Raw genomic sequence first — 16825 nt, forward strand, 5'->3', positions numbered from 1 at the left:
CATAACCACGACCTGAGGGTTTTACGCTCTCTCGAACATCAGGATTTTACAGCTGCTGGAGAACTCCAGGACAGCCAGTGGGAGGATCAGAGCTCAAGAAGCCTCCCTGTGCAGGGGTCCCCTGGACCCTGCACGGAGGTGCCGCTAGTGGGGGAGGCCCTGTGGCAGCCAAGCAGCAGGCTCATGTTCTATCAGTGAGGGGGGAGGAGACTTCCCCTGGGGATGGCCTAAAACCGCGTGCCACTGGGCTCATAGTGGGCACAGGCCAGTGCGTGGATGGACCCCATACCTGCCCTTCCTGAAGGGCCCACGGGGTGGGTGGGAGGCCTCCAAGCTCCGCCAAGAGCCGGATTTGGTCGGTGTTGAGCCTTGGGGGACTGGGCCCCCCTTCCTGGTGGATGGAAGCCTTTCACCTCCACCGTCGCACGGGTCTGGAGGCTGCCATCCAGGGTCCAGGTGTGGGCAAGGCTGCTTCCCCCTGAGATGGGAGGCAGCCCTGGGGGTGTGCTCAAGCCTGCGTCACCACAAATCTCTGCCTCTGACTTCATCTGGACTTGCGTGTGTGTGTCTGCACCCAAGGTGCTGCTTTAATAAGAACGCTGACCTTGAACCTGATGGCCTCCATGAAGACCACTCTCCAAACGAGGCCAACTTTCTGAGGTGCTGGGAGTTAGGACTGCTACAAGGAATCCGGGCTGTGGCAGTTCAGCCTAAAACACGGATGGGCCACATCTCCAGGGAGCCGCACCCTTCTTAGCCACCCCAGCAGAGCACGTGTGGGGGTGGGCCGGAAGCCCCTGCAAGGGGAGCCCACCGCGTGCCTCGGTGCTCAGCCCAGCCCTGCCCTCGGAGCAGAGCGTCCGGACGGTGTAGCAGTGGCAAGCGCGGCCCCGGCTCCACGTCTCGGGCCTGGGTACCATGAGCAGCACCACCACGCTCCCCAAACAAAAACGTGCAGGACAAGAGGTGTGAAGCCCGGACCGAAGGCACGCACAGGCCTGTCTGTCCACCTGGGCCGCTTCTCCTGCGTCCGGGCTGCCCGCGGAACCGCTCGGCCAGCAGACCGGCGGGGGCGGCGGCGGCCACTGGTCCAGGGCTCTCTGCGCACTGTTCTCCTGTGCAGGGGGACCACAGCCGGCCGGCAGGAGGACGAGCGGCCACAGCTAACGGCCGGGGCAGCCCACGGGCCAGGAGCCGGAGAACCTGGCCCCTGGCCCCTGTGGGCTGCACACCCCCGGGGAGCCGGCCAGCAGGCGGGCCCACAGGCCGGAAGCCATGGCGCCCGCTGGAAGGCGCCGCGGTTGCTCACGTGAAGAAAAGCGGTTTACCTGGGCCTGGATCTTCGAGGCCGAAGGCAGGGTAGGCCAAAGTGAGCACGGGCAACATGGCGGCAGCAGAGCCAGGTGAACACGTGACCCCGACGCCAGGCCAGCCAGGAGCGGCGCCCGGAAGCCGCTTTATAAGCAGCCCGCTCTTCTCGCGAGATCTGCCTCCCGGGACACGCCCCCAGGCGCCCGAGCACCGCCCCCAGGCGCCATGATGGGTCACAGTTCCCGCCTCCTCGCGCGCCTCCCTCAGGGCTTTGGGGCTGAGGGTCCTGGGGAGGGGGAGCCGGGTCCTAGCCCCCTCGGCGCTGCGGGGACCGTGGGTGAGTGCGGAGCTGCGGTCCCCTAGGCGTCCGCGAGCAGCGGGGGGCCTCGCGGGGGGCAAGGCCATATGACAGGGCCCTGGGCGCTGCCCGGGGCGGTCAGTGCAGAGCGTGGACGAGGACAGCGCCAGAGACGGCGCTGAGGGAGGGCGGCCCCGCCCCGGCACCCGCCCCCGCCCCGCACCGCGCCCACCCCAGCCCACCCGCACCCTCCCCAGCCCCGCATCCGCCCCCCGCACCGCACCCGCCCCTCCCCCCGCGCCGCCCTGAGCCCGCCCTCGCCCCGCACCGCACCCACCCCGCGCCCGCCCCGCACCGCCCCGGCCCGGTACCCACGCCCGCACCCGCCCCGCCCCGAGCCCGCCCCGCACCCGGCCCCGCACCTGACCCGCACCTGACTCCGCACCTGACTCCGCGCCCGCACCCGCCCCACCCCGCCCCAGCCCGCACCCGCCCCCGCCCCGCTCCCGGGCTGCCCCCCCCAGCCCAGCATCCGCACCCGCCCCCGCCTCGCTCCCGGGCCGCCCCCCCCCTCCCCGCACCCGCACTCGCCCCGCCCCGCCTTGCACCCGCACCCGCTGCCTGCTCCTGCTCTTCACGCAGAGTCCACGTTGCAGACGCCCAGTGTCCTCGCCTCGCGTCCTCCGACGCCGTGGCTCGGTGCTCTCTGGGCTGTGGCCAGTGCAGGGCGGGGTGGAAGGAGGCCCGGCGCGGGTCGGCTCTGCCCCCGGAGTGCGGCCTTCTGCCCGGGGACTGCCCGCAGGGACAAGGCGAGGCCGCTGGACGCCAGGGTCTCCCTGGCCCTGGCTGGTGCTGTCGTGATTCGGTGCGGGGATGAGCAGCAGCGGCCCTCACCTTTCTCCCGCTGATTGCGTTCACCCACAGCGCCCCAGGACTGGGCCGCGAGGCAGGGAGGAGCTGCGGGCGGCGCGGACACGCCCGGTTCCCCGTCACCCGTGGGCGTGGAGCCCCAACACACGAGGTAAGGTGCCTGTTACACAGCAGCTGAGGATCCTCCTCTAACCATTTGGTTTCTGTTTTCAAAAGTTAACTTTATTCTAGAGACAGACACAGAGAGAGAGAGAAGCCCCAGCCTCTGGCTCGTTACCCCGGTGCCTGCAGTGACCAGAGCCAGGCGCCAGGAGCTCAGCCTAGGTCTCTGCGTGGCTGCGGGAACCATCACTGCTGCCTCCCAGGGGCTGGGTCAGCTGGAAGCTGGGGTCGCACCCAGGCACTGCAGGCCAGACCCTCAGCCCCAGACTGCCTGCCTGAGTAATGAGAACTGCCCGCAGGAGAGAGACAAGTGTGAGCTCCGGGTCAGCCAAGCCTCCCCTTAAAGGGCCAGAGGTAAAGAGGGGCTCTGCGGGCCACAGTCTCTGGTCCAAAGGCTCAGTTTCACCATGGTGATCGCTGTCATAGAGATTGTGTAAATAAAAGGGCCGTGTTCCAATAAAACTTTATTTACAAAAGTAGGCAGCAGCCCAGATTGGACCCAGGCTGTAGTTTCTGATTCCAGCTCTCAGCAATTTTGATAAAGTTACTCTCCTGTACTTTTATCTCCAAGTTTAGAGTGATGACTCCTCAAAAACCTTTAGATTTATGGACTTTGGTGCTGGCTGCTTGTTTTGAACTTTGCAGTATTTATCCTCAGTTATTTTGGTGAGACATTTTCTTTTTCTTTTTAAAAGATTTATATTTATCTGAGTGGGGGGGGAGGGAGGGAGGGAGGGAGGGAGGGACAAGAGAGAAAGGGAGGGAGGAATATCTTCCATCTGCTGGTTCATTCCCTAAATGGCCACAATACCCAGGGCTGGACCAGCCTGGAGCCAGGAGCCTGGAACCCCATCCAGGTCTCCCACATGGGTGCAGGGGCCCAAGCACTTGGCCATCTTCCACTGCTTCCCCAGCTGCATTAGCAGGGAGCTGGATTGGAAAAGTGGAGGAACCAGGACTTGAATCAGCGCTGCTCCATGGGGTGCTGGCATCACAGGCATCGGCTTAACCCACTGTATCACACCATCAACCCTGCAGTTTTCAATGGAAAGAATCCCACATACAAATCTGGATTTCCACCTGCTCCTTAAAAATCAGACGGATCTAGGCCTTGTTACTGTGCAGCAAAACCCCCGAGCAAGTGCCGGCCCCAGGTTGCCCCAGTCCCCGCTCCTCCCTGTGGCAACTCTGCTGAGACAGGGCGGCAGAGGTGAGCTACAGGGCTGTGTCCTGTGGCCTTCCTCACGCTCGGTCTCCCCACAGGCTGGAGTTTGTCCTTGCTCTGCCTATCTGGGGGTGCTCAGGGTGAGCCCCAAAGCTCCTGCAAACCTGAAGGGACCGCGGAGCGCTCAGCGTTGTAAGGGATATGGTCTGTCTGCATAGTGCAGCGGGAATCACCAGGCTTGACACTTTAAACAGAATCCTAAGAGTGAATTCTTTTACATCAGCCATTCCTTCATCCCATCTGTCTGAACCCAAAAAATCAGAGCGCCCTGCGTCTCTCTGTGTGATGGTGAGACTTGGGAAATCTGACTCCTCCTCATGGCGCGCTGGACACAGGCACAGGCAATCAGGCACAGGCTGCACCCTGGACACAGTCACAGGCGGTCAGGCACAGTTTGTACCCTGGACACAGGCACAGGTGATCAGGTGCAGGCTGTGTCCTGGACATAGTCACAGGCGATCAGGCACAGTCTGTACTCTGGGCACAGTCACAGGCGATGAGGCACAATCTGTACCCTCGATACAGTCACAGGCAATCAGGCACAGGCTGCACCCTGGACACAGGCACAGGCAGTCAGGCACAGGCTGTATCTGGACACAGGCACAGGCAGTCAGGCACAGGCTGTATCTGGACACGGTCACAGGCAGTCAGGTACAGGCTGCACCCTGGACACGGTCACAGGCAGTCAGGTACAGGCTGCACCCTGGACACGGTCACAGGCAGTCAGGCACAGGCTGTATCTGGACACAGGCACAGGCAGTCAGGCACAGGCTGTATCTGGACACGGTCACAGGCAGTCAGGCACAGGCTGTATCTGGACACAGGCACAGGCACTCAGGCACAGGCTGTATCTGGACACGGTCACAGGCAGTCAGGCACAGGCTGTGCTGCCTGGCAGAGGACAGAGAAGTCTGCTTGACACCTCCGGCCTGGCCCAGTCCCAGCCTCAGCCTCACCTCTCCCAGGTGAGTGCAGCCCAGGCAGAGCTTCGCCAGCCACGGGGGAGGCAGCATCACGGGTGTTTTAAGGCCACCCCCCAAAGTAGACGTTTCATAAAGATGGACATGCATGTGCACATGTGTGTGTGCCCGTGTGTGTTACGGACAGCGAATCTGCTGGTCCTGCCCAGGACTTGAGGCTTCCCTGTGATGAGGGCAGGAGGCCTTGCTGAGCTCCTGGGGCCACCTACAGGCTCAAGGCTGCTGGGCCAAACGAGGCCAGAGACCCCTGATGCCTTGCGTGCGTTGTAGCCGGCCTGAACCAGGCAAAACAGGCCAGGTCAGGCTGCAGTGAGCAGGGACAGAGGCAGGAGACCAGGCGGCCCCAGGCCACAGAAGAGAGTGGCCTGGCTGTGGAGAGCAGCAGGCTGTGCAGGGCACCATGGATGCACTCACACAGGAAGCGCACACGTGTGTATTCCCGCACACACCACGGGGCACGGATGCGGACCTCCCACGCAAAGACACGCAGTGATTAACTCACAGCACGAGCAGGACAGGTGGCCGTACAGGCCCGGGCTGTCACTTCGGCCCCTGGCTTCCAGCCAACAGCCAGACCCTAGCACTGGCGTCCAGGTCAGCAGAGGGCGGCCTGGACCGGGGCAGCGGAGAGGCAGGGCTGGAGGCCATGGCATCTGTTCCTTCACAGCCAGCTCTCTGTGAACCGCGGGGCCCTGGCGGCCTTTCACCAGACCCGCGCTTCTGCCCCAGGTGCGGGGACCGACCGCGGTGCGGTGCAAGCAGGGCGCCTGGACAGCAGTCCCCGCGCACCACCTTCTCAGGGTCCCGTGCCTTGGCTGTGCAGGTGCGGTTAGTGCGGTGTGCAGCTAGTGGCCGAGTCCCGCAGCCGAGGACAGGTCGCGGGTCAGGCGCTCCGCTCCCCCTCCCGGTCACTGGATCAGCGCGGGCTCCCCGGGTGGCCCGCGAGGCGCGGACTGCGGTCTCCCCAGCCCTCGCCCGCCCACCCTCTTTCTCCCGCCTCCTCCCCGCACTGCAGACTCCTCCTGGTCCTCCTGTCCATTTCCCCGCTCTCCTGCCCTCTCCGTCCTCTTGCCCCCTCCTGCGCACTCCCCTCTCCCCGCGCTGCTCTCCCAGGGCTCGGGCGGGTGCTGGGTCGCCGCCCCCGCCTCGGCTGCCACTCCGCCCCCCGCGCCGCGCGGAGCCGCGGTAATAAGCCGGGCGCGGGCGGCGGAGCCACTGCGGGGACGCCTGCGCTCCAGACTGGGTCCGGTGCCGCCCGCCCACCCGCACACTGCCCGACCGGGGACCGTCCCGGGGTCCCTGGGTCCTTCTGAGCGTCCCTGGATGAAACTCTGCCTGCCCCGCTCCGGGGCGCAACGCGGGCAGCCGGTGCGGGGCGCACAGGGCAGCTGGGCCATGCGGAGCCGGGGCTGTGCTGCGCTCTGGGTGCTGCTGCTGGCGCAGGTGGGTGTGCAGGTGAGTCCCGTGCGTCCTGTCCCTTCCCGTGGCTCCTCGCATTCTCACCGAAGTGTCGCCGCTGTTTTTCGGCAGGCACCTGCGTGCGCCCTGGGACCCGCAGCAGCAGCGCCTGGGAACCCGAGCGTCCCGCACCCTCCTCCTCCCTCGGAGCCCCGGGGCTGGGCGGAAGAGGGCGGTAAGTCCTTGCAGGTCAGCGGCCGGTAGACTTCCGCAGCCGCTGTGCGGGAGTCACCCGTGTGACCGCGCGGTCCCGGCCCTAGAGCCAGCACCTCCGGGCGCGATTCCCCAGGCGCTACCTGGACCTGTGCGAAGGGCTACAGAACATATTGTTGCTAGTATCACCTTGAAGGAGCTTGGGAGGGGTCAGACCACTCTAGGGAGCTTGTGACCCCTTCTCGGCTGCCCCCTGCCCCTGCTCCGTCCACCCTTGCCCGTCGCAGCCTGGGACAAAGGGTAGAGTTTCTCCTTCGTGACTGTCATCTTAGTATCAAAGATGAAGCTCTTTGAGAACTGGGAGACAGCGGAAAAGCCGTCCTGCCGAATGGCTGCCCGCGTGTTGTGGTGTCAGCGTGGCGGCACCTGCGGCCCGGCGCGCCTGGAAACCCGGCGGTGTCCCGCAGCGGCTCAGGTCAGCGAGCAAGCAGGTGCGCAGCTGCTGCGTGTCTTCAGTTAGTCGCAATCCGGTGGCCAAGTAGTTGCGTCATTTCAGCAATAAACTGCCACCTCAAATTTTAAGTGTCTACTTTTGGAGAAATCACTAGGTTTGACTGTCTCAACGCATGTTCAAAAAATCTAGAAAGAATTAATAACTTAAAATTCCTCAATGAAGTTTCATGCTGGTGAAATAGCGCAGAACTAGTGTTCCTCCCGGGTCCGCGTCCGTTAGGGAGCACTGTGCAGGGATCCGTGCTCAGCTGCGGGACCTGCCGGAAGACCACCAGAGGGCGCTAGGTGCAAGTGGTAGCAGACGTTGGCCGTGTTTTCCCCTTGTTAGGAGAAAGCGGATTTAAAGCTCCCTGCTTGGGGCTGTTGCCAATGTTCCCCGGTGCATCCTGCAGTGCAGTGCTTCATAGTGGAAGTTCATTGTCTCCCATTTAAAAAAAAAAAAATTTTTAATCCTGCTTCCATGAAATCAGGAAAATTCCAGAGGAACTTAGGCAATTATCAGAGTATGTTGTAACATTTAGGAAGTTTTATTCGAGATAAACATTACGTACAGGAAACCAGTCGGAAGAAACGCCGTGGTGTGCCGCCTCAGAATGCTTCCCTCCTGGACCATGGCTGGCTTCTAACTCCTATGAGCAAGCTGCTGAATCCCAGGTGCAGCGTTTCCATGACAACCAGGTGGGACCCATGGTCAGTGAAGTTCTAGCTTGGCCACACCTCCATCCCTCACCTGCCAGGTGTGTCAGCTCCTTCATCACAGAAGGGTGAAGGAGACAGGTGGCATCCATGGGAGGCCTTCCTCCCGGCCCCACAAAGCCCGTGTTCTCTGCAGAATGGCCTGTTTGGGTCTGAAATAGGACGGCAGCACACTTTGTGTGGCCCTGAGATCAGCTTACCGTTGGGTGTTCAGGTGTCCAGGAGACAGGTTGATTTGGAAATAACTATTTTGACCATAATTCTTGTTTAAAGTAACATATGGGTCAAGATGTGGGCTCACATTTTGCTGGGTGTCAGAAGCAATAGGAGAGAGAATTCTGTGCACTCCGAGGCAGTACCTCAGTGGAGACAAGTTCTACTTCAGACATGAAGGAAACTGGTCTTACTTTGGTCAGCACCGCTCCTCCTTCCTCTGTCGTGGGAGACTCGGGTGCTTCACCTACACATTCACCCGTGCAGAAGAGACTGTCTGCTGTGTGGACACTCACACCTCGGACCAGGAAATGGAGCTCTCAGTGTGATGGCACTGAGCGCAGCGCTGGGAAGCCATGTGCAGAGCCAGCTCCCTGAAGCTGGCTGGGGCCGCCCAGCACGTGCACAGCCGGGTCTACATTTCATGCCATCACTTCCACATCAGGCTTCTTCCCGGCCTTTGTGAAAACCCCCTGAGGTCAAGTAGCTCGGGGTAATGGCTTGAGCAGCCAGCTGAGTTTCTTCTCCTGAAAAAAAAAAAAAAATCCACATAGGACCAAGGTCTTATTGAAACATGTCTCAAAGATGGAGAACCACACTTTAAAAAAAACATAAGGCAATGGTTTGGGGAATCCTAGTCTTAGAACATTAGCTTGAAGTTAGCTTAACATTTTCAGCTCATGGCAGTTTTACTTGGACTTCTCTCCAAATGGTAGGTGTGTGGTGAGATGCTACGCGTATTTTGCTCATTCTTTGAATTCTTTAGTTAGGACTTTTTTTCACACCCATTTACACATAACTGCAAGTGCCTTTCTGATTCTCAGGACTGCTTTCCGGACTAAGTGAGCATTTTCCCACCTGGACAGCCCTGGCACTTTGGTTTGGGGGCCTCCTGTGCATTGCAGGAGGTTTACAGCAGCCGTGGGTTCCGCCCTCTGGCTTCCAGAAGCGCCAATCTCCTCTTCCTTTTCTGAGACCTACAATGTCTGCAGACATCGCCAGGAGAAGTTCACGGGCAGGACAGTGACACGGGAGGAGGGAGTTCTGAAGTCCCTCAGCACAGCGGGGAGACGGAGTTCACAGCCACTTATCTGTTTTATAAAGCACTGGGAGAGAGTTTGAACCTTTCCAACACAAAGAAACCATAAATAATTAAGGAGCTAGAACTACTGATTATGCTGATTCCATCATTACACAGTGTATGTCTGTCAAGTTACACCAGCTGTTGTGGGCATTTGCAGAGTTAACTGGGGATGGGAAATGGGGTCTCTCTCTCTCTGTCTCTCAAATCAATAAATATAAATTAAAATAAGCATACAGATAACTGTGGGTTAAGAACGTGGCAACGTAGCAAGCCAGTCTTCCTGTTCAAAGTCTGCGCTGCACACTGACGAACAACTCCTATGGAAATCTGGACAGCAGAGATGACGTTGTTAATGGTGAGGAGAGAGTGAGTGTCGGTTATGACTATGCAAATCAGTTACAGTTATCCGAAGCAGAGGAAGCCACCAAGGTGCACGGCAGAGAGAGCCATGACTCGGGATGAAGTGCTGCAGGCTGCCTGTGGTCACAGCCGGTGGACTTGAATGTGTCCCGAGAAGTCCAGTAGATCTGGGGGTTTTCTTCTATAAAAAAATAAAGCCAAGAATTAAAACACGGGTTAAGGCAATACACTTTAGACCAGCAGACTTTAAATTACAGTGGGAAGAAGAGCAGAACACATGTCTTTGAAAGGCTTTGGAGTGTGAACCTGATCCTGTCCCAGCAGCCGAGGCCGAGAGGAGAGTGGGGCCAGGCCCAGAGGGCGGGCAGGGGTGGCTGTGAGGGGGGCATCCTCAGTTAATGTCTCTGAAGCCGGGACTGTGAGCACAGTCAGCGTTTCTGCTGTATTTGCAGTTCCATGATTTAAACAGGCATCAAAGAATGCCCGTTGCATTTTTCTTTTTACCTGTCTCCTGAAAATGTACCGTATTTTAAAGCTCAACTTTCTTATCAATTCAGTGAAGATGTTTGTGGAAATCAGTATGACTACAGGCATGTTTGGGAACTATAAGCACAATTGCATGTGGTACTTACACTTTCAGTAACATTGTGCACTGTAATCCCCAAAGTCTGTTTTTGGTTTTATTTTGTCTGTCTTCCCCCCTACATTTCCCGACACAGAATTTGCTGAGTTGGTAGTAACGCATTACAGAAGCAGCAATGGCTTAGCTAAAGGCCACTTCCAGGTGTTTCCCTCTGTCCTCAGATGTTGTGTGTCACAGAGTGTGCATTTGAGAACGGCAGGTGTTGACTTTTCCTGCACCGTCACAGGTGACGATGCCATCCGGTAAGACAGGCTCACGCTATCAGATGTCCCGACTGTTGTCAGAACCCGAAATGACTCAGCCACCCTCTCCTCTTCATTCCAGAGTATGACCTGGTGTCTGCCTATGAGGTGGACCACACGGGAGACTACGTGTCTCATGAGGTCACACACGGCCAGCGGCGGCGGAGGGCGGTGCCTCCGGGAGGTGGCGACTCTCTGCACCTTCGGCTGAAAGGCTTTGGGCACGATTTCCACTTGGACTTGAGGGCGTCCAGCAATCTGGTGGCTCCTGGATTTATCGTGCAGACGTTCGGGAAGGGAGGCACCAAGTCAGTGCAGAGCTTCTCACCTGAAGACTTCTGCTTCTATCAAGGCTCCTTACGCTCCCACAGGAATTCCTCCGTGGCCCTGTCCACCTGCCATGGTTTGGTGAGTACAGCGCGCGGCGCTGTAGTGAGCTCGGTGGGCGATGTGTGAAGAGGGAGGTACGGGCAGGATTTCCCTGCAGACATCGCCGCGTGTCCTTCTGTTATAGCACAGGTTTCCTTGGTCCGTAAAAGCAGAAGGCAGGTTGCTACGGACACTTCCTAAAGTGTGCTGTGCGCCTTGCGTGTCGGCAGTGGTGTGTGTGCACGCTTTTCTCGCTGTTCTGGACTGACTGCGGAGAGTGCTTGGGTTTGGAACATGCCTGTGCATAACGATGGAGCCTGGACAGATGGCTTCATTTTGAATCGAGTGACGTACTCCATGGATTGGCTGTGTTGGCTATTTGATCGGATGTTTGCAAGACTTTAAGTACTTCACGTCTATCTTTCTGGTGATGGTAATGGGATTAGGGAGCTGGGTACCCATCCTCAGCGGGGCAGTGCTGGCCTCGTGAGACTCACGAATCCGTGGGTGCATGTGCCGTGTTTGGAGTACCATAACTGCACATTGCACATGGCTTGGTGGCTCCCTGTGCTCTGCTTTGCAGGGACTTTCAGTGAGGAGCACCTGGCCAACTTGGCAATCTACCTGCACCTCTCACGTTCACCAGGCTGCAACCTCCATGGCTTCTCTTTTTTTCTTAAAAGACCTCCATATTTAGGAAGAAGTGTTTAGGAGATGCATAGAGTCCTGGGCACAGATTCGTCACTCAGACACAGAGGAGTGGGAGGTGACTTGGTAATGTGTGGTTACAACCCTTTGAGGTCTTGACCAAGCTAAAGGCTTGGCAAGCAGGCTCTGGACATTTGTGCCTCAAGACAATGATTTCAGTCGTCTTAAACACCCTTCTCTCTTTGAAGAGAGCGAATTCAGTCCTGTCTTACAAGATTTTTCTGTATTTGTGTGCAAGAGTATTTATTGGATGCTGAAAAGGCACTCCTAACCAATGACCTAAAATACAAAATATATGCGAATGTGAAGTGTCATAAAATATTTTCTAAATATTGGAAGTTCTGCTTTTGGAGGGAATTTGATACGAACTGATCTCATCTCTCCTTTCATTTAGAAAAGCTCTGGTTTGAGAATGGATGTAGCAAGGCGTTGCTAGGGAGAGGGTGGTGGTGGTTTGGCATGCTTGTTAAGCATGAAGACAATGTGGCTGATTTCTTCACAGTCTCTCAAGAAAAATAGGTCTTTCTTAATTAATGGACAAGAACTCTTAATGTAATACACAAAACAAGGTATTTCTTCCTTGACTTCCTTCCACGAGGGCTTACCCAGGGAGGGAAGCCATCTATGTGGTGGGTGTGTCATGGCATGCCAAGCCCTGCAACCTTGGGTTTGTTTCCAGGATTGGATGGGGTGCTCCTGTTCACCCAGCAGGAGCACAGGCTAACTGATGACCCATTGGTCTGTGTGACCCAGGCTCTCCCAGGTTAGCTGAGTTCGGTCCTGTTGTTTGTCCCATGGATCAAGTTGACTATAGAAGGTTGGAATGTGTGGCTGTCTTTGAACTTGATGGAGTTATCAGTGAAAGTTTTAAGAGTACAATTATGTGAAAGATAAAGATAGAGAAAAGAACAGGAAGAAAGGCCCCTCTGGATAATAAATACTGGAATCTGATCCCAGAGTCGGTGGAATAGAAATGTGCATGCTTTCACCATTTATCTTCCAAATGCACACATTCCAGCTTCACTGATGTTTTATCTATCTGCTCATACAAAGTGACATCAGTTAGACTTCAGAATGTGAGGTGTAGGGACATTGGTCATAAGATAGGACAAATGAAGAGAGGAAAAAGGAACAGCAACAAAGTCTTCTGTCTTCAGCCAGATGAACAAAATGCTGAGTGGGATCCTCAAGGAGCTGCCGAGTCAGCTTCACTTCCTTCCTGACGATTACCCATGATGCATCCTTCAAAGTCTGTTCTTACACGCGGAGAAATAGTGTGTCTTCTACCTTAGATGGTGGGTCCCTGTCGCTGTTGTCCTTCTCTGGCTCTCCTAGATTCTGACTGAAGTCTCAGATAGCTGTCAGGAGTTCTCACAGGGTTTCCCCCTGAAGCTGATTGACCCAGCCCTCTGCTGGGAATGGAGTCAGTGGGATCCTTCGTCTGCCTGTTCTCAGCATACAGTTCTGCAGAGCCCAGGCGGACACCTGGGACACAGGACCCCTTCAGGTGGGAAATGCACCACGTCCTGTTCTCCCTGGCCAGTCTCATACAGCCAAGAGCTGTATGTCTGTGTTCACACATATATGCTTAATGAAGAGGAAGTGGTTTGCTGCCATGAGACAGTGCAGGTTCCAGCGTGGTCTACAGTGTTTTCTTGTGTTCCTCAGACTGCGTTTGGGGAGATTTTGCCAAAGTACTCTAAGAATCAGTTTGAGAAATCCTGTAAAAATTAATAGTTGGTGGTGTCCTAGCTATAATATGTGTTCTTGAAGAAGAAGGTTGAACGTGTAACAAGATGTTGTCTTAGAGCTAGTGCTCAAAATAAAAATGTGAATAATGATCACTAGGATTGTCTGTTTCTGGAGCCAGCAGGTTAGGGTTAAGGAGTTTATTAACAAATGAGAGAAGCAGGGAGCAGGCGGTGTCTACTGGGTGATGGAACAAGGACACCCAGAGATGGGATCCGGCTTCCTTGAGGGGAGCGGAGGGACATCAGGCTAGATTTCCTGAAGAAGTTCAGAACCCAAGTCTATGCCCAGTCTTCCTAACACTGTGGGAATGGAGGCCATAAATGGAAGAGTCACAAGCAGACACAGAGAGGTTGCTAATATCCAGCAAGTTCATGAAATTTGCAGTAAAACCTCAGATGGATATTATCAGAAGAATATTTGTATCTTAAACCCAAGCATAGTACACTAAATAGAATCATAAAAGTATTTCTATATTAGCCTGGCATTTCCACCAAATATCTTCACCCAATGTATTTCTTTAGTTAGAGGAGAATAGCTTTTGGGAAAACAGTATCTGTTATATCTGTACTAAACTGACCTACCAGATCCGTTGTGGTCACCAACCACAAGCACATAAATGTGTGTCATTCAGTAGGTGCTTTCTGATGTTTGGATGAATAATGGAAGGGTCTACTGGGCGAATTTTAATAGTGCAGAGACAGTGTTGATGATGATGATGATGCCAGGAGGAAAAACTCATCAAAAGTTATGTGCCGGCCAGCGCCGCGGCTCACTAGGCTAATCCTCCGCCTTGCGGCGCCGGCACACCGGGTTCTAGTCCCGGTCGGGGCACCGATCCTGTCCCGGTTGCCCCTCTTCCAGGCCAGCTCTCTGCTGTGGCCAGGGAGTGCAGTGGAGGATGGCCCAAGTGCTTGGGCCCTGCACCCCATGGGAGACCAGGAGAAGCACCTGGCTCCTGCCATCGGATCAGCGCGGTGCGCCGGCCGCAGCGCGCCTACCGCGGCGGCCATTGGAGGGTGAACCAACGGCAAAGGAAGACCTTTCTCTCTGTCTCTCTCTCTCTCACTGTCCACTCTGCCTGTCAAAAAACAAAAAACAAAAAACAAACAACAAAAAAAAGTTATGTGCCAAATACTTAACTAACAGCTTCATGTTTGTTATGTAACTTAGCTTCATGCTAAATCTGAAAGATGCCATTTCAGAAACTTTACTGAGATGTAATTCATGTCACAGAGTTTCTCCACTGTAAATGCATGTAGACTCACAGAGCTGTGCAGATATCCCCAGCATCTAGCCAGAGACACTGAACCAGTCTCAAACAGCAACTCCTTACAGCTGGTCCTCTTAGCCCTCAGCTCTCCCCACTCCTCGGCGTCCACCAAGGCACTTAGATCTGCTTTCTCTGTCCATTTATTGTAAGTAGAGGCATATAGTATGTAGTGCTCTGTAGCTAGCTTGTTTCAGTTAACATAATTTATTTAAGCCCCATCCATGTTGGAGCATATATGAGTCTTTTTTTTAAAAGATTTATTTATTTACTTGAAAATCAGAGTTACACAGAGAGAGAAGGAGAGGCAGCGGGGTGGGGAGGAGTGGTCTTCCATCTGCTGCTTCACTCCCCAGATGGCCGCAATGGCTGGAACTGTACCAGTCCAGAGCCAGGAGCCAGGTGCTTCTTCCAGGTCTCCCACGTGGATGCAGGGGCCCAAGGACTTGGGCCATCTTCTACTGCTTTCCCAGGCCATAGCAGAGAGCTGGATGGGGAGTGGAACAGCCGGATCTCAAACCAATGCCCATATAGGGTGATGGCACTTCAGGCCAGGGCATTAACCCGCTGCACCACAGCACCGGCCCCAGCATATATTAGTCTTTATTCCATTTTATTGCCGAAGGAAGTTCAGTTTATCTTTATATTACATGTTTTTGTTTCTCAACTTAGCAGTTAATGGAAGGTATTTGGACTTTTTGGCTATTGTGAATAATGCTACTATGAACATTTGTGCACACGTTTCTAGTAGACATGTGTTTTCAGTTCTTTTGGATATATACACGACAGTATAATTATCAGATCATATGAAGACTATACTTAATAATTTGTAGAACTGTAAACTTTTTCCAAAGTAACTGCATCATAGTATATCCCCCCAGCACTGCATGATGGTTCTTGTTTCTCCACATTTTTGCTGACACTTATTATTATCCATTTCTTTATTATACTGACCCTAGTGAGTATGAAGGGGCATCTCATTGTGATTTTGATTTGCTGGATGTAGATTATTGATTTATGATATAGATCATTGTGCATTGATGGCCAACTTATCTGAGAACATTCCTCACACACAGTTACATGAAATAACTTTATTACATACAGATAGGCAGAAAACTATATACTCACAGAAATACATGTTTTTTAAATAAGTTGCTTAATTATTAGAGTTTTCTAAAAAGCCGTTTTTAGAAATTCCTTTAGACACTGCTTTTAAATAAGTTGTGTTTAGAAATGTTTTCGCTTGCATATGAAACCAACAGTTTTTCTTAGAGGACGGCATGTAAGTTCTGTATTTGGGTTAACACTTTCAGTCAAAAGGAAAAAGAATATCACCTGACAGCTGTCTTTGTCATAAAGTCTGCATGAGCTATAGTTCATCTTGCATAAATTGTGATGTTTGTTAAGGCTTTAATGCATAGGGTTGTTATTGCTTCTTCTAAAATCTAATTATTATTCTGTTTTCAAAAATGGTGGAAAACCTTTAAATGCTACAATTCTCAGTTTTATTTAGGAATTCTCTCACTTGGTAGAGACTCACTCAGGGCCCTGGTTTGATTTGTACTGGGTTTTATTTCCAGCCACAAACTTCAGGGATCCCCTGGAAACTCTAGTCACTGAGAGATTTTTCTAAAGCACCCAATAAATCCTAGGAAGCATCTGAACTACTGCCAGATTTCCAATTGACTTTGAAAAAATGAACAATGTTCTTGCACAGGAAAATAAAATGGAAGGAAGAAAAAAAACACAGAGTCAACAAGGAGGTTGGCCAGAAGAGACAATGGGAATTTTTTTTTTTTTATTGCTGTGTGTTTGTGTATGAATGTGTAGGAGTTTGGATGTGTGTTTGTGTGTACATTTTTTTTATATTTTTATTAAACTTTTATTTAATGAATATAAATTTCCAAAGTATAGCTTATGGGTTACAATGGCTTCCCCCCTCCCATAACTTCCCTCCCGCCCGCAACCCTCCCCTCTCCCGCTCCCTCTCCCCTTCCAATCATGTAAAGATTCATTTTCAATTCTCTTTATATACAGAAGATCAGTTTAGTATATACTAGGTAAAGATTTCAACATTTTGCCCATATAGCAACATAAAGTGATAAAACTACCATTGGATTACTAATTATAGCATTAAATAGCAATGTACAGCACATTAAAGACAGAGATCCCACATAATTTTTTTTTCAAATTAATTAATTTTCTATGCCATTTCCATTTTAACACCAGGTTGTTTTTTTTCATTTCCAATTCTCTTTATATACAGAAGATCACTTCAGTATATAATTAGTAAAGACCTCATCAGTTTGTGCCCACACAGAAACACAAAGTATAAAAATACTGTTTCAGTACTAGTTATAGCATCACTTCGCTTTAGACGACATATTAGGGACAGATCCCACATGGGGTGTAAGTACACAGTGACTCCTGTTGCTGATTTAACAATTTGACACTCCTGTTCATGGCATCAGTAATCTCCCTAGGCTCTAGTCATGAGTTGCCAGGGCTATGGAAGCCTTTA

At 53.5% G+C, this 16825-nt stretch overlaps 1 protein-coding gene across 1 annotated transcript in view; it reads left to right on the forward strand.

Moving 5' to 3' along the window:
- Positions 1-1549: 1549 nt before the first annotated feature.
- The window catches only part of LOC133771077 (A disintegrin and metalloproteinase with thrombospondin motifs 16-like), a gene marked incomplete at its 5' end in the record, with an annotated part of 66091 nt that continues 50815 nt past the window's right edge, over positions 1550-16825 (forward strand). Inside the window, 3 exons of the mRNA XM_062206800.1 lie at positions 1550-1648; positions 2534-2630; positions 10291-10616. Of these exons, the coding sequence (XP_062062784.1) occupies positions 1550-1648; positions 2534-2630; positions 10291-10616 (522 nt within the window). The remainder of the gene's footprint in view (positions 1649-2533; positions 2631-10290; positions 10617-16825) is intronic.

Source organism: Lepus europaeus, chromosome 12 (assembly GCF_033115175.1).
Source record: "Lepus europaeus isolate LE1 chromosome 12, mLepTim1.pri, whole genome shotgun sequence".
Taxonomy (NCBI): Eukaryota; Metazoa; Chordata; class Mammalia; order Lagomorpha; family Leporidae; genus Lepus; species Lepus europaeus.